The sequence below is a fragment of the Dryobates pubescens genome, chromosome 38 (genome assembly GCF_014839835.1).
Source record: "Dryobates pubescens isolate bDryPub1 chromosome 38, bDryPub1.pri, whole genome shotgun sequence".
Taxonomy (NCBI): Eukaryota; Metazoa; Chordata; class Aves; order Piciformes; family Picidae; genus Dryobates; species Dryobates pubescens.
This window is the reverse complement of record NC_071649.1, coordinates 2090348-2116009: the sequence shown is the minus strand read 5'-3', so window position 1 is coordinate 2116009 and position 25662 is coordinate 2090348. Positions and strand designations below refer to the sequence as shown.

The 25662-nt window shown below is 50.3% G+C and overlaps 1 protein-coding gene across 1 annotated transcript in view; it reads left to right on the top strand.

The window, feature by feature from the left end:
* Positions 1-25662, top strand: part of AOAH (acyloxyacyl hydrolase) — a 76344-nt gene that overhangs the window by 4255 nt on the left and 46427 nt on the right. Inside the window, exons 4-9 of the mRNA XM_054177091.1 lie at positions 6859-6954; positions 10564-10624; positions 13302-13401; positions 16159-16218; positions 20662-20732; positions 24619-24679. Coding sequence (XP_054033066.1) covers positions 6859-6954; positions 10564-10624; positions 13302-13401; positions 16159-16218; positions 20662-20732; positions 24619-24679 — 449 coding nt within the window. The remainder of the gene's footprint in view (positions 1-6858; positions 6955-10563; positions 10625-13301; positions 13402-16158; positions 16219-20661; positions 20733-24618; positions 24680-25662) is intronic.

The following is a 25662-nucleotide window of genomic DNA, read 5'->3' as shown; positions in this document are numbered from 1 at the left end:
CAGGGAGACCTTGCTGCAGCCTTTCAGTACTTAAAAGGGGACCTATAAGAAAGATGGGGGCAGTCTCTTTGGCAGGGCCTGTTGTGACAGGACAAGGGTTGGTGTTTTTAAACTAGAAGATAAGAGATTTATAATAGACAGAAGTAAGAACTTTTGGTGTTGTTTTTTTTTGTTGTTGTGTGGGGTTTTATTCCCTTCCTCCCCTCCTTCCCTCCCTCCCCTCCTTCCCTCCCTCCCCTCCTTCCCTCCCTCCCCTCCTTCCCTCCCTCCCCTCCTTCCCTCCCTCCCCTCCTTCCCTCCCTCCCCTCCTTCCCTCCCTCCCCTCCTTCCCTCCCTTCCTCCTTCCCTCCCACTGAGAGTGGTAAAACCCTGGCCCAGGTTGCCCAGAGAGGTGATTCCCCATCCCTGAAAACATTCCAGGTCAGGTTGGACAGGTCTCTGAGCAGCCTGATCTAGCTGGGGATGTCCCTGCTCACCGCAGGGAGGTTGGACTAGACGAGTTTAGAAGATCTCTCCCAGTCCAAAGCATTCTATGATTCTTCTGTCATCACTTGTGGTGCTCCCCAGGTTAGCACTATCTGCCCCAGTATGTTCTGGTCATGCTGGGAAAGTGGCTGGATGCTTCAAGGGACTCCCCTGCCCTAAGCAGATGCTGGGATATGTGTTATTGGCAAGGCACCTATATGCTGATAAGGAATAGGGCTGGAGGAGAGGGGAGTATGAGTCCAAGCTGGCTGATCATTTCAGACAGCTGATAGCAGGAAGCTGGCCAAAACATTTCTGCTTTGAGATTGTTACTTGTCTAGAAGAGGTGACTTCTTTCCACAGCAAACTTAACTGGGCTAGAGAACATTTAGGCAGAAGTTGTAATCAGGCTCAGCAGCTACAGAAAGAGCGACAGAATTTCTGTTCCATTTTCTTGGAAGATTTGGCTGCCTCATTCAAAGTCTTTTCAAAACTGCCTTGGTGTAAAAATAAAGCATCTGGAAAGCATCCCCACCTGAAAAGGGATTTCATGCTACTGCCTTTTAGAATGAATGAAAAGAGGCCCTTAGTGCCATGGTCTGGGTGATTAGTTAGGGTTGGGTGATAGGTTGGACTTGATGATCTTGGAGGTCTCTTCCAACCTGGTTGATTCTGTGAGGGGGAAAGGACCTGATGGGAATCTTCCCCACCACAAGAGTAGGTGTAGTACACCTAAGCAACTCCCAGCCCTCTCCAGCCTGCTCTTAATGGTCTTTTAGTCCCTGACACAAGAAGAATTTTCCTGACATCTGACAGTCTTTTTCCTCTGTCTGTGTTTCCTGCCTTCCCAGGCTGGAAAAGTTCCTCCTCCTTTTTGCATGCAGTGAAATCAGCTCAGCCCTTTCCTCTGGGCTTTCTGCATGCTTTGCATGTCATAGATCCTTCTGCTTTTCCCTTGTGCTAGATGAAAGGGCTGCAAAAGCTTTCCCTATATGCAGTGGCCCACACAGCTGGTTTGGCTGGTGTAAAGCTGGTGAGTTTCTGCTCTGTGCACTGCTTTGGGAGCTGGATGGTGGGTCTGGATTTCATTCCTGCTTTTGTTACTGACTGGCAGTATGGCTCCAGGACAAGACCCAGGGAAGCCTTTGCTAAGTGCAACCTGATAATTTCAGTGGGGCATCCTGAGAAGAAGATGCTGTATGTTGTTGTTTTGGTTTGTGTCAGACATGGTGTATGAGTGAGCCCGTCAGGCACTCTGCTCTTTGACCCTTTGCTAAATGAGGAATGTGCTGCCCATTTCACAGGGCAAGCAAAGATTTACTTACGTTGATGTACAGGAAGAGAGGGACCTGGGGGTACTGGTTGACAGCAGCTGAACATGGGCCAGCAGTGTGCCCAGGTGGCCAAGAAGGTCAGTGGCATCCTGGCCTGCAACAGGAACAGTGTGGCCAGCAGGAGCAGGGAAGTCATTCTGCCCTGGACTCAGCACTGGTTAGGCCACACCTGGAGTCCTGTGTCCAGTTCTGGGCTCCTCAGTTTAGAAAAGATGTTGAGATGCTGGAAGGTGTCCAGAGAAGGGCAACAAAGCTGGGGAGGGGTCTGGAGCACAGCCCTGTGAGGAGAGGCTGGGATTGCTTAGCCTGGAGAAGAGGAGGCTCAGGGGAGACCTTCTTGCTCTTTACAACTCCCTGAAGGGAGGCTGTAGCCAGGTGGGGGTTGGTCTCTTCTCCCAGGCACCCAGCACCAGAACAAGAGGACACAGTCTCAAGCTGCACCAGGGGAAGTTTAGGCTTGAGGTGAGGAGAAAGCTCTTCACAGAGAGAGTCATTCACCATTGGAATGTGCTGCCCAGGGAGGTGGTGGAGTCACCATCCCTGGAGGTGTTCAAGAGGGGACTGGACGTGGCACTTGGTGCCATGGTCTAGTCATGAGGTCTGTGGTGACAGGTTGGACTCGATGATCTTTGAGGTCTCTTCCAACCTTGGTGACACTGTGATACTGTAATGTATATCTGGGGGACAGTGCTATGGCTGGAGGGGTGAGAAAGGCCTCCAGCACCCAGGAACCTGAGCAAAGGATGGCAGAGGAAGATGTGCCAGCTGCCAGCAATCCCATATAAAAGAGTTTTGCTCAGACAACTGTATTTAGATCTGAGTCTTAGGGAGGCAGCTTTTGCTATCCAGACACCTCTTGACATCCCTAGGTATAATTCTAATTATAGAGCCTTTCAAACCTAGGCAGCAGAAGTGGATTAAGTTAAATAGCCTGCTCAAACTGCCAGAGGCTTCACAGCTGAGGAATGAATTTCTCTAGCACTGATTTCATTACTGGGTTATGATTTTAGTATATTTTTTCCCCCCCCTCCCTCCCAAACTTGTTGGGAATGTCACTTTATTATTGCCCTCCATTTTCAAACACATGGGGAGAGGTACTGCCTGATGTGTGAGCTTTCAGATGACTGCTGCTGTGCAAAATGGTTATGGTTTTCTCTTATCTCCCTAGAAATTAATAGCAGATGGGACAAACCATCACTAAAAGAGACAGGCCTTTTATTAATGCCAGAGCCTAGTTTCTAGTGGCTGCTAGGCCTTATAATGGCAATGAATTTCTGCCAGAGGAAGCATCCTTCAGCCTGTCAAGGCACTGAAATGGGTTATTGAAGAGCAACAGCAGCACCTGCTTCTTGCGACTTAGAATCAGAGAATCACAGAATCAACAAGGTTGGAAAAGACCTCAGAGATCACCAAGTCCAACCTCTCACCCAACACCTCCTGACTAACTCAACCATGGCTCCAAGTGCCACATCCAATCCTTTTTGAAACACCTCCAGTGATGGTGACTCCACCACCTCCCTGGGCAGCACATTCCAATGGCCAGTTACTCTTTCTGAGAACTTTCTCCTCACCTCCAGCCTAAACTTCCCCTGGCACAGCTTGAGACTGTGTCCTCTTGTTCTGCTGCTGGGTGCCTGGGAGACCAGACCAATCCCCACCTGGCTACAGCCACCCTTCAGGTAGTTGTAGAGAGCACTAAGGTCTCCCCTGAGCCTCCTCTTCTCCAGGCTAAGCAACCCCAGCTCCCTCAGCCTCTCCTCACAGGGCTGTGCTCCAGACCCCTCCCCAACCCCAAACTGGCTACAACCTCCCTTCAGGCAGTTGTTTCTAAAGACAGTCTTGTGGGCCTAGAAAAGACTCTTTAAAACCTTTTAAGCTTTTTTTTTAAAAAAAAAAAAAAACATTTTAAAGCTTTGTTAACCCTCTGCTGGTGCAGCCTGTCTGGGCTGCTTTGTGTGTGCCCAGCTCATGGTGGAGAAATCAATGGCATCTCAACTTCAACTCAGCTGAAAACAAGCAACGGCTGCTAATGGCTGGTGCAGCTCTGCAAGTGCTTTTCTACTGATGCCCAGAGTATCACAAAGTCTACATTCTTGCTTGGCATGAACAAACCAGACACAGAAGGCAGGGCAAGGGTAGTGTGGGTGGTCTGCAAGCTGCTCCTCTGTGTTAATAACATGACCTTGAATGGGGCCAGAGAAGGGCAATGAGGCTGGGGAGGGGTCTGGAGCACAGCCCTGAGGGAGCTGGGGTTGCTTAGCCTGGAGAAGAGGAGGCTCAGAGGAGACCTTCTTGCTCTCTACAACTCCCTGAAGGGAGGTTGTAGCCAGGTGGGGGTTGGTCTCTTCTCCCAGGCAAGCAGCACCAGAACAAGAGGACACAGACTCAAGCTGTGCCAGGGGAGGTTTAGGCTGGAGGTGAGGAGAAAGTTCTTCACCAAGAGAGTCCCAGCAAGAGTAACTGGCCATTGGAATGTGCTGCCCAGGGAGGTGGTGGAGTCACCGTCCCTGGAAGTGTTTAAGAAGAGCCTGGCTGAGGCATTTGGTGCCATGGTTTAGTTGATGAGATGGTGTTGGGTGATAGGTTGGACTGGATGATCTCTGAGGTCTTTTCCAACCTTACTGATTCTGTGATTCTGTGAACTTTCGACCTTATGATAGGAACTTGTAAGGTCCAACCTGTGCCATTTAGATGTGTTTGCAGCTGTCTCAAGGATATGCACTGCCATCCTAGCTCTGAATGATGGAGTTGGTGCAGTGTGGCTGTGCCCATGCTAACCTTGCAAATAAACCAAGGTCTGGGTCTGTTCTCATAGCATCATAGAATGGTTTGGGTTGGAAGTGACCTCCAAAGATCATCTACTCCATGCCCCTGTCTGTGGGGCCAGTGCAGGGCACGGCTTGCGCTCAGACAGCTGAAGTCTCTTGCACCCCTCTACTGCCTCCCTCCTCAACTGGGTGTCCTCATCCAAATATACTCCTGGGACTGGCCCTGGCATTGCCTGGGGCATGAGACAGGATCAGGCTGTGCTAAGGCACCTGCTTGTGGTTAACCAGGGACCAGGTGGCCTGGGACTGTTCTTTAAGCCTGAGTCTTGAGCACACTTTGCCCTTCACCTTGGATGTGCCCTTCGGTTTCACGGGGGGGGGGTTATTGTTCTGCTTCTTTTTTACCTTTATGAGCTATTGTCCTTTAATTAATTGTTAATTCCTTGGGCTAGCCCACAGCTATTTTGGGGTTGAGAGGGAACAAGGCATGACTTGCTTCAAGGGTTTTTTTTTTTCCTTGGTTGTATCTCTCCATTTATTCTCCTATTCTTTTTAGGCTGACTGGAGGTAATGGCTCTGAGCATGCTTTATAAATCATTCTGCAGAGTGCTTTGAGTGAGCATTTTATTTAATAAGTATGGAGAAGTGGGCTTTTATCCCTGCAAAAGAGGTGGCAGCTTCACTGTAATTTCCACTGGATTGCTGTATTTGGGGCAGAAGCAGTTACAGAAGGCTCAGGGATATTGGTCTTACAGCAAGTTCCAATTGAATTACCTCCTCTTTGACTTGCTGCTTGATCCTTAGGAGCATCAGAGTTATTTATGTTGGGAAAACAGCACTTTGATTTAACAGCACACAGGCAGGGACACTTGGAAGGAATTTCAAAGCTGTCTTGGAAGAGTCTGAAAACCCTGCAGCCTGAGCTCCTGAACACTGATGCTCTTGGCCTTTGGGAAAGCCACATCCAAATGCCCATGCAGCTCACCTCCTGTTCCAGACGAGGTCAGGGTGGGTCTGCAGCCACATCCAAATGCTGCAGCTCACCTCCTGTTCCAGACTAGGTCAGGGTGGGTCTGCAGCCACATCCAAATGCTGCAGCTCACCTCCTGTTCCAGACTAGGCCAGAGCAAATCCTGAGAGCTGAGATTTCTTGCAGAGTGGGGGGAAACAAGGTTCAGCTACAAGGGATTTCCAAGAGAAATCTTTATTCAGGCTGCTGTAAAATGCTGTCCTGGCTGCTTGTCTCCTGGATGCCTGAGATACCCACCTCGACTGGGCTGCAGCAAGAGAAGCATTCTCCCCCTCTACTGAGCTCTGGTGAGATCCCACCTGAGAACTGTGTCCAGTTCTGGAGCCTCTATTACAGGAAGGATCTGGAGGGGCTGGAAGGTGTCCAGAGAAGGGCCACGAGGATGAGCTCTGCTATGAGGACAGACTGAGGGAGGTGGGGTTGTTCAGTCTGGAGAGGAGAAGGCTCCCAGGAGACCTAATTGTGGCCTTCCAGTATCTGAAGAGGTTTTTTCCCTTGAACACTCAATTTCCATGGAGCATCTCTAGAAATCAAATGCCCAATGATGCCTGAAAAACTTCTGTGGCAGAAGGGGGGACAGCAATGTGCCCTGGTGGCCAAGAAGGCCAATGGGGTCCTGGGAGGCATTCAGAGAAGTGTGTCCAGCAGATCCAGGGAGGTTCTCCTCCCCCTCTGCTCTGCCCTGGTGAGACCTCTCTTGGAATATTGCATCCAGGTCTGGGCTCCCCAATTCAGGAGGGATAGGGATCTGCAGAGAGAGTCCAACAGAGGGCTGCAAGGATGCTGAAGGGACTGGAGCTCTGCCTGATGAGGAGAGGCTGAGAGCCCTGGGGCTGTTCAGTCTGGAGAAGACTGAGAGTGGATCTGATCAATGTCTATTAATGTCTGAGGGATGGGGATCAGGAGGCAGGGGACAGGCTCTGCTCAGTTGCACCCTGGGTTAGGACAAGGGGCAATGGATGGAAACTCCAGCACAGGAAGTTCCACCTCAACATGAGGAGGAACTTCTTCACTGTGAGGGTCACAGAGCCCTGGAGCAGAGGTTGTGGAGTCTCCTTCTCTGGAGCCTTTGCAGCCCTGTCTGGATGTGTTCCTGTGTGACCTGTGCTGGATTCTCTGGTCCAGCTCTGGCAGGGGGGTTGGGTGGAAGATCTCTGGAGGTCCCCTCCAAACCTAACTTCCTGAGAGCCTGTGATAAGGTGCTTTGTTGCACTTCACAAGTAACTGAATTCACTCTTCTTGTTTCTCTGTTTGTTTGAAGGCTGTGTGCTCGTGGTGTCTGTAATTGAGCAGCTTGCACAGTGGCACAACAGCACAGTAAAGGCAGCCATGGAGAGGCTGTGCAACTACATCCCTGGTAAGTACCAAACCGTGCACCCCATGTGATGATGGTGCTGCTGTGTTCCTCTGCTCATGAAAAATCCACACGTGGGGGGCTGGAAAAGCTTTATCCCCTTCTTGTGCAGCAAGCACCTCAAAGGGGTGTAGCTGAAGGAGTTCTGGGGCTGTCAGTTCAAGAAGGACCTCAGGGAACTGCATGATAGAGCCCAGTGCAGAGCCACAGAAACTATTTGGGGAGTGCAACATCTTCCTTAGGAGGGGAGACTGAGGGAGCTGAGGGTTCTGTGGCTTGGAGAGGAGGAGACTGAGAGGTGACCTCATTCATGTTGGTAAAGCTTCCTAACATCCAATCTCAATCTACCCATTTCTAGTTTTGCTCCATTCCCTGCACTCCTATCACTCCCTGACACCCTCAAAAGTCCCTCCCCAGCTTTCTTGTAGCCCCCTTCAGATCCTGGAAGGCCACAATTAGGTCTCCTCAGAGCCTTCTCTTCTCCATTTAACACTTTCACACTTCAAGAGTTAAAGAGTTGGGTGGGTGAGGAAGAAGTTGTTCCCCATGAGGGTGGTGAGAGACTGGCACAGGTTGCCCAGGGAGGTGATGGAAGCCTCATCCCTGGAGGTTTTGAAGGCCAGGCTGGCTGTGGCTGTGAGCAAGCTGCTGTAGTGTGAGGTGTCCCTGGCCATGGCAGGGGGGTTGGAAGTGGCTGATCCTTGAGGTCCCTTGCAGCCCTGACAGTTCTGTGATTCCAAGAGACCAAATCTCCCTTCCATGTCTTTTTTAACATTATGAATGTGTGAAGCTGACTTAGGACTCTTCAATTACAAAGTCATTTATGCAGGGCTCCACAAATTGTCTCCCTGAGAAGCCACCTTGCTCCCTAGACCCTAGTTTCACACAAGATGAATGCAGAATATTAATTCCCTCCTTTCCAGGAGAGGGTTTCCCTGCACAGCATGGAGCAGGGAGGTAATTGCTGGGATTAATTCATTGCCAGAATGATGTTTGTCTGCTTGCTATTCTGTAAGTGATAGCCTCAGCATTTTAAATTACAGGCACATAACCATGAAGTCACAATTAGAAACGCTGATCCTGCCATTAAAAGGCAATTTTCCTCTTTAGAATATCCCATGCTAGCTCTGTGCCCATGATTCACTCAGTGGACCTTGTTCAGCTCACATGTCAAGATATTTCTTTCCAGCTGCCATTCTTTGCACACACAAAACCCTATTATCCCTTTAGTGAAATCTGTATAATCCAGTTAGCTTCTATGAGGTGCAGAGGTACACCCAACAGGAGGGGGGAAAGATGACCCTGAAGTTGAAAGGAGTGAAAAATCCTATGGATTGTGTGGGTGCTATGCAGTAACCTGATTCATCCTCTCCTGGGAGGGGAACGTTGCAACCCAGCAGGAATCAACCCTTTGGATGCTCACAAGGAGCCAGTGGCATCCTGGCTGGGATCAGCAATGCTGTGGCCAGCAGGAGCAGGGAGGGGATTGTCCCCTGGCACTCAGCTCTGGGGAGGCCACCCCTGGAGTGTTGTGTCCAGTTTGGGGCACCTCAGCACAAGAGAGATGTGGAGGGGCTGGAGCCAGGGCAGAGGAGGGCAAGGAAGCTGGGAAGGGCCTGGAGAATAAATCTGATGAGGAGCAACTGAAGGAGCTGGGGATGGTTAGTGTGGCAAAGAGGAAGCTGAGAGTCTACAACTCCCTGAAAGGAGATTGTGGAGAGGCTGCTGCTGGTCTCTTCTCACAGGTAATTAGGGACAGAACAAGATGCAATGGCCTCAAGCTGTGACTGGGTAGGGTTAGACTGGACAGTAGGAAACCTTTTTTCATGGCAAGAGTGGTCAGGGATTAGAATGAGCTGCCCAGAGAGGTGGTGGGCATCACAGAATTGTCAGGGTTGGAAGGATCAGCCTCAAGGATCAGCCAGTTCCAACCCCCCTGCCATGGGCAGGGACACCTCACACTACAGCAGCTTGCTCACAGCCACAGCCAGCCTGGCTGCAAAAACCTCCAGGGGTGAGGCTTCCACCACCTCCCTGGGCAACCTGTGCCAGTCTCTCACTGCCCTCATGGGGAACAACTTCTTCCTAACATCCAATCTGAATCTACCCATTTCTAGTTTAGTTCCATTCCCCCCAGTCCTATCACTGCCTGACACCTTCCAAAGTCCTTCCCCAGCTTTCTTGGAGCCTCCTTCAGATCCAGGAAGGCCACAATTAGGTCTCCTGGGAATCTTCTCTTCTCCAGACTGCACAACCCCAACTCCCTCAGTCTGTCCTCATAGCAGAGCAGCTCCAGCCCTCTGCTCATCCTCATGGCCCTTCTCTGGACACCTTCCAGCACCTCCAGATCCTTCCTGTGACAGAGGCTCCAGAACTGGACACAGTGCTGCAGGTGGGGTCTCACCAGAGCAGAGTAGAGGGGAAGAATCACCTCCTTTCTCCTGCATCACCATCATCATTCTCCACCTGTATTCAGCCCCCTGATCTCTCCCACAAGCATCTTTGCTTGGGTGGAGAGACAACTTGTCTTTGCCAGAATGCCTTAAAGGAATCTCTGCTAACCTGTCTCATCATAGAATGTTTTGGGCTAGAAGGGACTTTTAAATGCCATCCAATTCGACCCCCCTTTGCAGTGAGCAGGGACATCTTCAATCTTCAGATTGCATAGAGCCCAATCCAGGTCTGGGCCCCTCAATTTAAGAAGGATGTTGAGATGCTGGAAGGTGTCCAGAGAAGGGCAACAAAGCTGGGGAGGGGTCTGGAGCACAGCCCTGGGAGGAGAGGCTGAGGGAGCTGGGGTTGCTTAGCCCGCAGAAGAGGAGGCTCAGGGGAGACCTTATTGTTCTCTACAGCTACCTGAAGGGAGGTTGTAGCCAGGTGGGGGTTGGTCTCTTCTCCCAGGCAAGCAGCACCAGAACAAGAGGACACAGTCTCAAGCTGTGCCAGGGGAGGTTCAGGCTGAATGTTAGGAAGAAATTCTTCCCAGCAAGAGAGATTGGCCATTGGAATGTGCTGCCCAGGGAGGTGGTGGAGTCACCATCACTGGAGGTGTTCAAAAAAGGCTTGGATGTGGCACTTGGTGCCATGGTTCAGTTGTCAGGAGGTGTTAGGTATTAGGTGGTAGGTTGGACTTGATGATCTCTGAAGTCTTTTCCAACCTGGTTGATGCTATGATTCTATGATTGTATGATTCAGAGCCCTAGAAGCTCTGAGGCAGCTCTCACAGCAGCCTCAAGCCCTGCACAACTCTCTGCTCTTTCTTTGTTTTCTTCCTTCTTGCAAACCCACTGAGTTGTTTGTTTTAAACTGCTGAGGAAATGCTGCAGCAGGTATGATTTCTTTGGAGGTTTCCCTGGTGCCAGCACATCACAAACGCTGCTTCTCCTCTTTAGTCTTTATCATGGGGCTTGCCTCAAGCCAGAGCAGGGCTTTAGGCAAGGTGAGAAACCCAGGTTTTCCTCTTCCCTGCTGCTCTGCTGAGGTCATAGATTCACATGGCTTCCCCTAAGATAAATCAGCATTCAGCTTAATGAGCCAACTCCTGCTGCATTTTGACTGTTACCAAGCCAGTTTCATCATGCTTAATGACTCTTAAAAACCTGTGCTTTCCAGAAAAACTCCAAGGCTTCTGTTATGTACTGGCTGAACTCTATGGACCACACATAGCTGAACTGTAAGTATTGCTTGTGTCCCCCCAGGTCCTTGCTCACTTTGTTCTGCATGAGCCCTTGGACTGAAGCACAGGGGTTTCATTCTTAAAGTCACATTATGATGATTAAAGGAGAGGTGCTTCAGCCTCATACCCTGCTCTGGTATTTGGCACAGGTACTCCTGAGTGACTAAACACAGGTTGCCACTGGGAACCATATCCATATTCCATTTGAACCTCAGATCTCTCCACCACCTCCCAGGGAGGTGGTGGCAGCCTCACCCCTGGAGGTTTTTGCAGCCAGGCTGGCTGTGGCTGTGAGCAAGCTGCTGTAGTGTGAGGTGTCCCTGGCCATGGCAGGGGGGTTGGAACTGGCTGATCCTTGAGGTCCCTTCCAACCCTGACAATTCTATGATTCTATGATCAGCCCCACCTGAAGGAATTACCCTTTTGAAATTCAGCTGCTTTGGCTGAGGGAGGAATCTGAATAACTCCTGTGTGAGTGAGACAGCTTCCACAGTCACATTGCTGCCACACTTGACTCTTTCCTTCCCTTTGCCTTTATTAATAGAATGACAGAATGGTTAGGGTTGGAAGGGATCTCAAGGATCAGCCAGTTCCAAGCCCCCTGCCATGGCCAGGGACACCTCACACTACAGCAGCTTGCTCACAGCCACAGCCAGCCTGGCTGCAAAAACCTCCAGGCATGAGGCTTCCACCACCTCCCTGGGCAACCTGTGCCAGTCTCTCACCACCCTCATGAGGAACAACTTCTTCCTCGCTTCCAATCTGAATCTACCCATTTCTAGTTTTGCTCCATTGCCCCCAGTCCTATCACTCCCTGACACCCTCAAAAGTCCCTCCCCAGCTTTCTTGGAGCCCCCTTCAGATCCTGGAAGGCCACAATTAGGTCTCCTGGGAGCCTTCTCTTCTCCAGGCTGAACAGCCCCAAGTCCCTCAGTCTGTCCTCACAGGAGAGGTGCTCCAGCCCTCTGCCCATTCATCAAGCTTTCTAATTGTCAGCCCCTACACACTCTCAGCCCAGACCTTGAGCCACGCTCTTGGGGAAGCCTGCTCAGTAATGCAAGTGATTTCAACAACTCAAATGTAGGTCATTTTATTCCTCTTTGAAAGTTCTTAGTGTAATTAACAAAGCTTTTGATAGACCTTCTTCCTCCCCAGGGTTTTTGCTTGTGTTTTTAAAACTAGCCAAAGGGACTGCCAAGTGCTTGCAGGACTAAGGAAGTGCTGTAATCAAACATTTTAAGTTAATTCCTCATTAGCCCAGGGGTGTGTCCCAAAAAGAACGAAGCAGTCTTAGCACTTGTGCTTGGGGATTAAAGGTTAAGGATCTTTGAAGGATTTCTGGTTGTTTTCTTGAGCTAATGACTGAGCCTTCCTATGTGCCAAATTGCATGTGCATTAACTTCAACCTTTAAGTCTTTGTCAGGATTAGGATTGATTAAAAACCAGAGCAAGTCATGATGCATTTGATTCAGCTGCTGCCTATACAGCGCTGTGCTTTCTCACCATCCTGAGGGCCAATTGTAAATGCTGAACAGGATGGTGTGGCAGGAAATCATTAGCACCCAACACACTCCTGAGCAGTGCTTATGGGCCACAGGGAAGCCAGCTGAGGTTGTTGTTTGGTGTTGGGGAGATTTAGAATCATAGAATCAATGCTCCAGGCAAGAAGGGAGGTTGTGGACAGGTGGGGGTTGGTCTCTTCTCCCAGGCAAGCAGCACCAGAACAAGAGGACACAGTCTCAGGCTGCACCAGGGGGAGGTTTAGGCTGGAGGTTAGGAAGAAGTTCTACGAAGAGAGAGTGATTGCCCATTGGAATGGGCTGCCTGGAGAGGTGGTGGAGTCACCATCACTGGAGGTGTTTAGGAGGAGACTTGGTAGGGTGCTTGGTGCCGTGGTTTAGTTGATTAGGTGGTGTTGGATGATAGGTTGGACTTGATGATCTTGAAGGTCTTTTCCAACCTGGTCTATTCTATTCTATTCCATTCCACTCTATTTCATTCCATTCTATTCTAAGGGATCTCCAAAGCTCATCCAGTCCAACGTCCCAGCAGTCAGCAAGGACATCCCCATCTAGATCAGGCTGCCCAGAGCCCTGTTGAGCCTCACCTTGTATATCTCCAGGGAAGAGACCTCAACCAGCTCCCTGGGCAACCTGTTCCAGCGTTCCACCACCCTCATACTGAAGAGCTTGTTCCTAACATCCAATCTAAATCTGCTCTTCTCCAGCTTGAGACCATTGCTCCTTGTCCTGTCCCTGCAGGCCTTTGCAAACAGTCTCTCTCTCTCCATCCTTCTTGTAGCTCCTTCAGGTATGGGATGGCTGCTATTAGGTCTCACTGGAGCCTTCTCTCCAGGGTTCCCTCAGCCTGTGCTCATAGCAGAGGTGCTCCAAGCCCCTGATCATTCTCATGGTCCTCCTCTGGACCTGCTCCATCAGGTCCATGTCCTTCCTATACTGAGGGCTCCAGAGCTGGCTGCAGTACTCCAGGCAAGGTCTCCCCAGACCACAGCAAAGTGGCAGAATCACCTCTCTGGATCTGCTGGCAACACATCTTGTGCTGCAGCCCAGGATGTGATTTGCCTTCTGGGCTGCAAGCTTCCCAAGGAAACAGATTCTACTTTCAAGCACCCAGAAAAACACAGCAGCCTTTGTTTTCACACCACTTCTTTCAGCATAGACAGGGAAATGAATGCCGACGTGGTCTGCCACTCCTTGAAGCTGTGTGAACAGGACCCAGGACAGCCACTTTGTCATCTCTACCCTCCTCCAAAGGTGAGTTGGGTTTCCACTGTTGGGTTTTTTTCAAAGCTAAAGGATATGGAAGGTCTTTTAAGCTGGAGCTGAGCATCTCCCAGTGCACATGCCTTGCCTGTGCAACAAACCTCAACATTTGGAGCACAGACTCTTTCAGGAAACCTAGACCCAACACATGCATACCTGCAAAGGTGGCTAAAATGTTTGTTTGGGGAGGGGGTTTTCCACAGAATCACAGAATTATTGAGGCTGGAGCAGACCTCAGAGATCATCAAGTCCAGCCTGTGACCTAACACCACCACATGGACCAGACCATGGCACTCAGTGCCACATCCAATCTTGCCTTAAACACCTCCAGGGGTAGCAACTCCATCACCTCCCTGGGCAGCACATTCCAGTGTCCAATTCCCCTTTCCATTAGGAAATGCTTCCTAACATCCAGCCTAACCCTCCCCTGGCACAGCTTCAGGCCATGCCCTCTGGTCTTGCCACAAGGTGCCTGGGAGTAGAGCCTGAACTCCACCTGCCTACAACTTCCCTTCAGGTAGTTGTGGAGTGTGATAAGGTCTCCCCTGAGTCTCCTCCAGGCTGAACATCCCCAGTTCCCTCAGCCTCTCCTCATCAGCCTTTCCCTCCAGTCCCTTCCCCAGTCTGGTTGCTCTCCTCTGGACCTGCTCCAGCACCTCAAGATCTCTTGCAGTGGGGGACTGGAGACAGTGCCTCACCAGTACCACTCTCTTTCCTTGTTTTTCTTTCCAGTCATCATCCAGCCCCCATCACACTGAAAGCTGTGAGTGATGGGGAGTGTTTGGCAGTACCAAGAAGCAAGTGATTCACTTAGGCACTTCTTTTTGGTGATCTCCTCCCCTGCATCTGGATGGATAAAGACACCTTTGATTTCCTAAGATGCTTTACATAGGGGCTCATCAGTCACTGAAAGCCATCAGGGCCTTTTTATGAGCTTCACTGAGCTGTGGCTCCTCTCATAGACGGACTCCATTCTGCCAGTAGTTCCCCAAGGCCTGGAGAAATGCTTACTTGGCTTCCAGGAATTCCTTTCATAGCAGATGTGTGCCCCATAGGACTGCTCTGCTACCTTGATATGCCAACACAGAGCTATATGAATGTGCAGCCAGGCAGCAGAGAGAGCCCACACTGACTTGATTCACTCAGGATCTTGCCCAGACTTCATCAGATGGGTTCCTACAGAAATCCTGTGTGAGTGACTCAACAGAACCTCTCCCTTCCAAGTGGTAGTTGCATCCCTTTCTGTCAAGGTGGATTTGTTTCTCACCAGGGATAAGGGAACCCTACCAACAAAGCCATTTTTCTGCCCTGACTGTGCCCTCTGCTTTCTGCTTGCCTGCTGTCCTGAGACAGCACAGGGAGGCTGCAGAAAATGGGAGGAGAAGAGCAGTGCTTAGAGTTCATGCTCAAGTGGTTGATAAATTGCCCACTGTAACTCTGTGACAAGTCAGACTGAGTAAAGATGGATTATGGATGGGGAAAAAATTATATACAGCCAGAGACACAGACACATAAAATGCAGTTTACCTTACATTGGCTTCTTTGCTTTGTAATTTGATTGATCACTTCAGTTATATGAGCCTGCAAATGTTGGCTCAGTCCCCTGCCAAGTGTTTGAACAAGACTTTAATACTAATGACTGTTTTGTTCAACTCTATTGATTTTCAGGTGCTTCATTTATTCATTTGGACTCCTGGATGCCCATTTTCCCAGAATTAGGATCATGTTTGTACTGCTGGAGGGAGCAAAAGGAATGGAGGGTAACTTGTCCTTATAAGGCAGCCTCATCTTCAGGTTCTAATTGCCTTTAAGGTGGCAAATATCAAGGTGTAGCTGCTTTTGCAGTCAGTTATTTTGTTCTGGTCCTGTGATGTTACTCTAGTGAGACTATGGAAGGGAAGAGTGAGAGACTTGTGAGGGTGTCAGGGAGTGATAGGACTGGGGGGAATGGAGCAAGACTAGAAATGGGGAGATTGAGATTGGATGTTAGGAAGAAGTTGTTCCCCATGAGGGTGGTGAGAGACTGGCACAGGTTGCCCAGGGAGGTGGTGGAAGCCTCACCCCTGGAGGTTTTTGCAGCCAGGCTGGCTGTGGCTGTGAGCAAGCTGCTGTAGTGTGAGGTGTCCCTGCCCATGGCAGAGGGGTTGCAGCCAGGTGGGGATTGGACTCTTGTCCCAGGCAACTTGTGACAGAAGAAGAGGACACAAGGTGCTCAGGGGGAAGTTTAGGCTTGATCTCAGAAAGTAGTTCTTCCCAGCAAGAGAGATTGGCCACTGGAATGTGCTGCCCAGGGAGGGGATGAGGTCAGTGTCCCTGGAGGTGTTTAAGAAGAGCCTGGATGAGGCACTTGATGCCATGCTCTGGTTGATTAGATAGGGTTGGGTGATAGGTTGGACTTGATGGTTTTGGAGGTCTCTTCCAACCTGGCTGATTCTGTGATTCTGTGGATATGAATCTCATCTCTTCAGCTGATTTTGGACTTTTCCTTAGGAAAGAAATGATGCCCTAGAGAGGGAAAAAACCAAAAGGATGGAATTCTTGCAGCTGGAGTCTCACAGGGAACACTTGGGAAATTGGTTGTTAGTCCAATAAAGAGTAACTAATGTTGAGCCTGTGGACTCATACATCATAGCTGTGCTCTGGCCTGATCTATTAAAAAAGCAAAGGTAGGAAATGGGGAGAAAAATTGGTGGCATCCTGTGAAGCTTGGCTGTTTGGATTTTCTCATGTGTGGCTCTTGTCTCCTAGGAGGGGCTGGTTACTGCAATCAAGAAAGCAAAAAGGGTTGTGAAGAAGTCCAAGAATCTGGTAAGAAATCAGTGACATCAGAATGCTTTGCAGTGTGCTTGCATTTTATCAGGAGTAAGTCCACATTCCCTTTGGCCTAATTGTGAGCTCAGTGATCCTCACTGCTCTGGATGCTAACTCACTCCGGCTCAGTGGAGGATCTGCTCCATCAGGTGACACTGGGAGGAAGGAGAGAGATGATGCAGAGGAAGTATGAAATGATGGGAAGAACTGTTAAAAAAAAAAGCAATCATGAATAATGCAGAGTGCTTGTAGAGTAGGGTTAAATATCTGCATGAGCAGAGGGCTGGAGCTGCTCTGCTATGGGGACAGACTGAGGGACTTGGGGCTGTTCAGTCTGGAGAAGAGAAGGCTCCAAGGAGACCTAATTGTGGCCTTCCAGGATCTGAAGGGGGCTACAAGAAAGGTGGGGAGGGACTTTTGAGGCTGTCAGGGAGTGATAGGACTGGGGGGAATGGAACAAAACTAGAAATGGGTAGATTGAGATTGGATGTTAGGAAGAAGTTGTTCCCCATGAGGGTGGTGAGAGACTGGCACAGGTTGCCCAGGGAGGTGGTGGAAGCCTCATGCCTGGAGGTTTTTGCAGCCAGGCTGGCTGTGAGCAAGCTGCTGTAGTGTGAGATGTCCCAGGCCATGGCAGGGGGTTGAAACTGGCTGATCCTTGAGGTCCCTTCCAACCCTGACAATTCTGTGATTCTATGATTGATCCAAGACATAAATTTGTGTCTGAAGTTCACACATGAGCTGAGGTTGCAATCTGTGAGCTCCACAGTGCAGCTCCACACCAAGCCTAGCCCAACTCACCTTTGATGGGGCTGCCAGCCTTAAAAAACCAACCTGATTTAGGTTTTGGTTAGATTCACAGAATGACAGAGCATTAGGGGTTGGAAGGGACCTCCAGAGATCATGGGGTCCAACCCCCCTGCCAAAGCAGGGTCACCTAGGGCAGGTCACACAGAATCATGTCCAGGCTGCCTTTGAAAGTCTCCAGAGAAGGAGGCTTCACAACCTCTCTGGGCAGGAATTTCCTACCCTGTCTCATCCTGTGCTTTTCCATTCACAGAACCTTCCTTCCAACTTCTTGAAAGGATTATTTTAGTTCCTCCTTGTTTCATGCTTCCCTCCCTTGCCCACGTAGGAGTGGAGTCTCATGAGCTCAGCCAGTGCCTCAGAGCAGTGTGGCTTGAGCACTTAGGGCTTGTCTGAGCCTCAAGCAATGGCCTGACTGGCAAATCCTGCATCTTTCTTTTGTTTTTTTTGAGAGGCTACTTTTGCCTCCAAATTTGGAAGCTTGGGATTGGAGACCTTTCCACGTCCACCAGTTTTCAGGTTTATAAAAGATCTCCAAAGGGCAGCAGGGAAGGGAAAGGCAACTTTGATCCTGCTGGCTTGGTTCACTTCTGTGAGTCAGCTCAGCCACAGAGCTGGCTTGCAGTTGTCTTCAGGCACTTAATGCAGGCTAATGCTGTTGCTGTTAGGGAAGAAATTACTGATATTGCTTCTTCCTGAATCCTGACTGTGATGCTACTCACAAAAGTGAAAACTGAGGTGCCTAATTAGCCTTTGGGCAAGCGCCAAATTACCAAGCCAGGGAAACAAACCACGTGCTGGAGAGATGGCTCTGGGCTCCTGCAGCACAGCAGCCAGCAGGATCTGATTCATTTCCCTTCCTGTTCGGTGCTCTGCTGCTGAGGGCCTGAGATTTCCACTCATATTGCATGGAAGTTTTAATCCCCATGGCAAGTCTCCACATTAATACCTGCAGAGAGATGCTCTGAGGGGGGTCCTCTCTGTCAGGCAGAGCCTGGGATGAAGTGTGGGGATAAAGAGAGGTCAGCCACAGGATAGACTAGACTAGACTAGACTAGAATTAACCATGTTGGAAAAGACCTCAGAGATCATTGAGTCCAACCTAGCACCCAACACCATCTAATCAACTAAACCATGGCACCAAGTGCCTCAGCCAGGCTCTTATAAACACCTCCAGGGATGGTGACTCCACCACCTCCCTGGGCAGCACATTCCAATGGCCAATCTCTCTTGCTGGGAAGAATTTCTTCCTAACATCCAGCCTAACCCTCCCCTGGCACAGCTTGAGACTGTGTCCTCTTGTTCTGGTGCTGGTTGCCTGGGAGAAGAGACCAACCCCCACCTGGCTACAACCTCCCTTCAGGTAGTTACCCCCTCATGTTCTTCTACCCCTGGCATGCCAGGCTGTACCCCTTGCGTTGCTGGTCTGGTCTGGCCTTCATGGGCTGTGTGCACCACCTCCTTTCAGGCTCTTCTGGGTAGAGTGGCATGGTTGGCACCAATCTCTGGGTGTAATGGGATCTCCTTCCAGTTTGCCTCTATTCTCCCAGATCCTCAAAGCTGCTCTGTTATAGAACCACAGAATCATTTTGGTTGGAAGAGACCTTTAAGGTCATCAAGACCAACCACTAAACCAGCACCATATCTCTGTGTCTTTTAAATACCTCCAGGGGTGGTGACTCCACCACTTCCCTGGGCAGCCTGCTCCCCTGTGCTTGAGTGCTCTCTCACTTACACAGAGTTTATCCATTTAGGAAAAAAATCTGTGCTCCTTGTAGCATCTTGAGAGTAGTCCAAGTCCCCCTCAGAGAGTAGAAGAGCTGCTCTCCTCATACTCTCAAGCATTAATTCCAGACCTCACTGTCCCACATGCCCAGTTTAGGAAAGATGTTGAGTTGCTGGAAGGTGTCCAGAGAAGGGCAACAAAGCTGGGGAGGGGTCTGGAGCACAGCCCTGGGAGGAGAGGCTGAGGGAGCTGGGGTTGCTCAGCCTGGAGAAGAGGAGGCTCAGGGGAGACCTTCTTGCTCTCTACAACTCCCTGAAGGGAGGTTGTAGCCAGGTGGGGGTTGGTCTCTTCTCCCAGGCAAGCAGCACCAGAACAAGAGGACACAGTCTCAAGCTGTGCCAGGGGAGGTTTAGGCTGGAGGTGAGGAGGAAATTCTTCCCAGCAAGAGAGATTGGCCATGGGAATGTGCTGCCCAGGGAGTTGGTGGAGTCCCCATCACTGGAGGTGTTTAAGAAGAGCCTGGCTGAGGCACTTGGTGCCATGGTTTAGTTGATGAGATGGTGTTGGGTGATAGGTTGGACTGGATGATCTTTTCCAACCTGGTTAACTCTGTATTCTATATTCTGTGGGGGACCCAGAGGCTGCTGTGCTCTGGGATGCTGCTGCAGCATGACATCACCCAGAGCACCCTCATGGCAGCTCTTCCCACCAGGCTCAGGCAGTCCCTGGGCCTGCAGGATAGTTTTCCTTTGAAACTAAAGGAGGTCCAGTCAGTAGCAATTTTCAAGTGACTCTCTGAGACAAAAAAAAAGGCATGAGAGACTGTATTCCACTGACAGCAAAGAGCAGACTTCACACACAGCCTGTGTGCAGAATGAAAAGAGGCTTTATTTAGGTATTTGTTTCATGCAAGCCCTGTAGTTTGTCTTTCTGGAGCATTTTCAGCTCCAGTTGCCTTAACTTCAAAGGCTTTGCACGCTGTGACTTGGGCTGAAGTGAAAAGCCAACAGCTCAGATGAAGACGCTGCAAATCTTAGCCTGATGAAAAGCTGCAAGAGCCTCTGGTGCCTCAGTAAGCAGTGCTGGGATTAGTCCTGCATGGAGGAGGTGGGGGAAGTGGTTGCTTTCCTCTCTCCAGGAAGGCACAGAGAGGTTTGCAAAGCTCTCTGAGCACAGCTGGCATGCTGCTTGCACACTGCCTACCTGGCCATAGGATGGTTTTGTTTGGAAGAGACCTTCAAGATCATCAGGTCACAGGATCACAGGATGTTAGGGGCCTGCAGAGATCATCAAGTCCAACCCCCTGCCAGAGCACAGGTCACACAGGAATGCAGCCAGACAGGGATGGAAAGTCTCCACAGAAGGAGACTCCACAACCTCTCTGGGCAGCCTGCTCCAGGGCTCTGGCACCCTCACAGGGAAAAAGTTTCTCCTTATGTTCCTGTGGCACCTCCTCTGCTCCAGCTTGCACCCACTGCCCCTTGTCCTGTCCTTGGACATCCCTGAGCAGAGCCTGGCTCCATCCTCCTGACACTGCCCTGCACACCTTTATCAACATGAATGAGGGCACCCCTCAGGCTCCTCTGCTTCCTGGGGGTGTTCCAGCAGCCTGTGGAGCTGGTGCTTAGGGACATGGTTTAGTGTTGTCCCTTCAGTGCTGGGCTGAGGGCTGGGCTGGATGAGCTTGGAAGTCTCTTCCAACCAGACATGTTCTGTGAGTCTGGGTTTTTAGGCAGAAAATACCTGCCTTATATAGGTTGGACTTAATGATCTCTGAGGTCTTTTCCAACCTGGTTGATTCTGTGACTCTGTGACTTAGCTCTGGGCATTACTAACAGTGAGTATCCCAAGCCACATCACTGCTGTGAACTGATGCATCCATCTTCCTTTATTTTCTTCCCCTCCAGAAGAGCTTCCCAGAGTTATCAAGTATGTGTGCCTTTCCCCTTCTGGCTGACCTGTGTGAGAAGATTAAATAGTAGGTATCCATTTCCCAGCCTTTAACCAGGAGCACAATGTGGTACATTTGTGCTTTCAACAACCATCTTCAGCTAACAAAGCTTCCTCTACTCACTCCTCTTGGTTGCCTTCATGAAACTTCTGTCAAGGTGGCACAGGGTTCAGGTAAATAAAATTCCTCAGAGGGGGTCCCTGTGCCTTTTTTCAGCACTTCAGATGTTTGCAGAGGACACAGTCTCAAGCTGCACCAGGGGAAGTTTAGGCTGGAGGTGAGGAGAAAGTTCTTCCCAGCAAGAGGAATTGATCATTGGAATGTGCTGCCCAGGGAGGTGGTGGAGTCACCATCCCTGGAGGTGTTCAAAAAGGGATTGGATGTGGCACTTGGAGCCATGGTTTAGTTGTCAGGAGGTGTTGGGTGATAGGTTGCACTGGATGATCTCTGAGGTCTTTTCCAACCTTATTGATTCTATGATATGACACACTCAAAAGCATGACACCTCCTGGAGGTCAAATACTTGACACACTCAAAGGAACGCCATGGCTTAGTCATGAGGTCTGTGGTGACAGGTTGGACTTGATGGTCTTTGAGGTCTCTCCCAACCTTGGTGATTCTGTGATTCTGTGTGAATGACACCTCCAAGAGGAAGCCAGATTTCTCCTGAGGTTTCCTGAGCCCAAGAGGCTTCTCCATTTCATTTGGCCACCCAGTTGTGGTCCCCATGGCTCAGCACAGGAAGACCCCCAGGCAGTTGCAAAGAGCAGGAGAATCTCGAGGTCTTTTAGATAGAAATGGTGGCTGGTGGACAGCAAAAAAAAAAATAGCTTATGGCAGGTCTGACTGAGCCCCAGAAACTCCAGGCCAGTCAGCCTGACCTCAGTGCCAGGGAAAGTGATGGAGCAGATTATCCTGGCGGCAATAACTGCGCACCTGAAGGATAGCCAAGGGCTCAGGTCCAGCCAGCATGGATTTAGGAAGGGCAGGTCCTGCCTCTCCAACCTGATCTCCTTCTATGATCACGTGACTGCCTGGTGGATGTGGGGAGGGCTGTGGATGTAGTCTATCTGGACTTCAGCAAGGCCTTTGACACCGTCCCCCACAGCAGACTGCTGGCTAAGCTGTCAGCTCCTGGCTTGGACAGCAGCACTCTGTGCTGGGTTAGGAACTGGCTGGAGGGCCGAGCCCAGAGAGTGGTGGTGAATGGTGCCACATCCAGCTGGCAGCCAGGCACCAGTGGTGTCCCCCAGGGATCAGTGCTGGGCCCCATCCTCTTTAACATCTTCATTGATGATCTGGATGAGGGCATTGAGACACTCATCAGCAAATTTGCAGATGACACCAAGCTGGGAGCAGATGTTGGTCAGAGGGCAGAAGGGCTCTGCAGAGGGACCTCAACCGACTGGACAGATGGGCAGAGTCCAACAGGATGGCATTCAACAAATCCAAGTGCCAGGAGCTGCACTTTGGCCATGGCAACCCCATGCAGAGCTCCAGGCTGGGGTCAGAGTGGCTGGAGAGCTGCCAGACAGAGAGGGACCTGGGGGTGCTGATTGACAGCTGCCTAAACATGAGCCAGCAGTGTGCCCAGGTGGCCAAGAAGGCCAATGGCATCCTGGCCTGCATTAGGAATAGTGTGGCCAGCAGGAGCAGGGAAGTCATTGAGCCCCTGTACTCTGCACTGGTTAGGCTGCACCTGGAGTCCTGTGGCCAGTTCTGGGCCCCTGTAACTGTTTGAGGCTGTGCCTTTAAGAAAGGGACAGTAGCTGGAACACTCTGGCAGAATGTTTTGGTATTAAAATGAAAACATCAATATTTTAAATGAATTTCATTGGTAGATTGGTGGAATGCAACTTTAAGTTTTAGTTCAGTTGGAATCTTTCTCAGTCCCAGTCTGTTCTCTCTCTTCAGCCTGCCTGCTTCTGAGCAACAACGGCGGGACCTGTTAACCTTGAGATAAGAAAACTAATCCCTGCATGGGCTTTTGAGCCTAACAAGAATTTCCTCCTTAATAGCTACCTTCTCTCTCTCTCTAAGCCTTTTGGGGGAAAAGGGAGGTAGGGGGAGGGAGGGGAGTATGGGGGGGAACCCTCCTCTGCCCAGAGGAGGGAGTTTTGTTCTGTATTACTTTCTTTGCTGTATATTTCTGTATATATTGTAAGTACTGTTATATATTGTGTATACACAACCTGCATTTCATCTTGCTTGTGAATACAGCTCTACCCCTTGCTTCTCCAACTGAGTCAGCCGTGGTTTCTTTCTTTGTGGGGGAGGGACAGTTGGGCCTTCTATTTCCACCACAGCCTCTCAATTTAAGAAGGACATTGAGACACTTGAACGTGCCCAGAGAAGGGCAATAAGGCTGGGGAGAGGCCTTGAGCACAGCCCTATGAGGAGAGGCTGAGGGAGCTGGGGTTGCTTAGCCTGGAGAAGAGGAGGCTCAGGGGAGACCTCATTGCTCTCTACAACTCCCTGAAAGGTGGTTGTAGCCAGGTGGGGGTTGGTCTCTTCTCCCAGGCAACCAGCACCAGAACAAGGGGACACAGTCTCAAGCTGTGCCAGGGGAAGTTTAGGCTGGAGGTGAGGAGAAAGTTCTTCACTGAGCAAGTCGTTCGCCATTGGAATGTGCTGCCCAGGGAGGTGGTGGAGTCACCGTCCCTGGAGGTGTTCAAGAGGGGATTGGATGTGGCACTTGGTGCCATGGTCTAGTCATGAGGTCTGTGGTGACAGGTTGGACTTGATGATCTTTGAGGTCTCTTCCAACCTTGGTGATACTGTGATACTGTGAGTCAGCTCTGCAAAAGGCTGAGGACATCAGCTGAGCTATTCCTCCTAAAGCTTATTTGTCAATGTACTCCAATGAGTTGGAGGAGGAGTTGAGCCAATCTAAGAATAAAGAAGTGTGATCAGCAGCATGCTTTGATTGATTTGACTGCAAAGGCTGGCTTGCTCATCTGTTTCTGCTCATTTAATTGTCATTGCAAACATCAGGAGCTTGTTGGGAATAAACTGATTAGCAGGAAACATCTCCTAAGTGCCTTTGTAGCATGAGTCAGGACAAATAACCTGAGTTTGAGCCCTGACAGGGGAAGCAGGAATCAAATTGTTTATCATCCACTGGAACACTTTCAACTCTTCTGATCTCTCTCATGCACTCTCTCCCTCTCCTTGGTGTCTTCTTTCTGTAGCTACAAAAAAAGCATATTTGGCAGTTGAACTTCTTTAGCTGGGCTGGATCTGTGCCACTGCCTTCAACTGAACCTTACTGAGGAAAAGAAGTAGCCCAAAGCAGCTCATGGAAATCAGTGATTACAAGGAGAATGAGCCTGCTCCAGTGGTCTGGACCCTTACAGTGAAGAAGTTCCCCCTTGTGTTGAGGTGGAACCTCCTGTGCTGCAGCTTACATCCACTGCTCCTTGTCCTATCACAGGGAGCAAGTGAGCAGAGCCTGTCCCCTCCCTCCAGACCCCCAGCCCTCAGATATTCAGGGTTGGAAGGGACCACAAGGATCATCTAGTTCCAACCCCCCTGCCATGGGCAGGGACACCCACACTAGATCAGGCTGGCCAGAGCTTCATCCAGCCTGGGCTTAAACACCTCCAGGCATGGGGCCTCAACCACCTCCCTGGACAACCCATTCCAGGGCTTCACCACTCTCATGGGGAAGAACTTCCTCCTCACATCCAGCCTGAATCTCCCCACCTCCAGCTTCATTCCATTAATGATAGACATTGATCAGATCCCCTCTAAGTCTTCTCTTTTCCAGACTCCACAGCCCCAGGTCCCTCAGCCTCTCCTTAAGAGGCAGTGCTCCAATCCTCTCATCATCCTCCTAGCCCTCTGCTGGACCCTCTCCAGCAGATATATCAACACTAAATTTGTTGGCTTTGATGTTTGTTTTCTTTTGCAGTGTTCTAAGAAATAAACTGCCTTTTGAAGACTTGGATGGAGATAAATTTAGTACCTTCCCGGTGAGCATAACCTTTCCTTTGGCACAGGGGCCCCTTGGTAATGAGACTGTCTTTGGGATTGCTCTCACTGGCTGCAAAGCCTTATGCAGTCATGAGGACACAGGAATCAGCTGAATGGAGGGTTGGGATTTGGGGGTTGGTTTTCATAAAAGGTAGGTTTTGGGGTGTTTTTTGTTGTCTGGATGAGGAACCAATCGTTCATTTCTGCCACCTGGGCAGATGCTCACGTGAAGCTGTGCTCCCTGCTGAAGCAAACAGCTCTGCTGCTGAGTTGCCTCTTTACCAAATGAATAAGGGGTGAAATAAAGTCATAACCAAAACAGCCCCCACCAAAACCAAAACCACTTCAATTGCCAGCTTGCCTTACTTCTGCACCAAAGAGTGCAAGGTGGCAGAAATCCAGGTGGTGGCCGGTCACAAGAGGTGTTCCTCAGGGCTCAGTGTTGGGACTTCTGTTTAACATCTTTATTGTTGACCTTGATGAAGACACAGAGTGTGGCAGCAGTAACTTCAGAGGTGACACCAAGTTAGGTGCAGTGTTGATATTCATGAGGGTAAGGAAGCTCTACAGAGGGAGTTGGATAGGTTGGATCCATGGCCAACATTACCAGGAGGAGCTTCAACAAGGCCAAGTGCCAGGTCCTGCACTTGGGTCACAACAACCCCAAGCAATGCTCCAGGCTTGGGGCAGTGTGGCTGGAAAGCTGCCTGGCAGAGAGGGACCTGGGGGTGCTAATGGACAAGCAGCTGAATAGGAGCCAGCAGTGTGCCCAGGTGGCCAAGAAAGCCAAAGGCATCCTGGCTGGGATCAGCAATGCTGTGTCCAGCAGCAGCAGGGAGGGGATTGTCCCCTGGCACTCAGCTCTGGGGAGGCCACCCCTGGAGTGTTGTGTCCAGGTTTGGGCACCTCAGCACAAGAGAGATGTGGAGGGGCTGGAGCCAGGGCAGAGGAGGGCAAGGAAGCTGGGAAGGGCCTGGAGAAT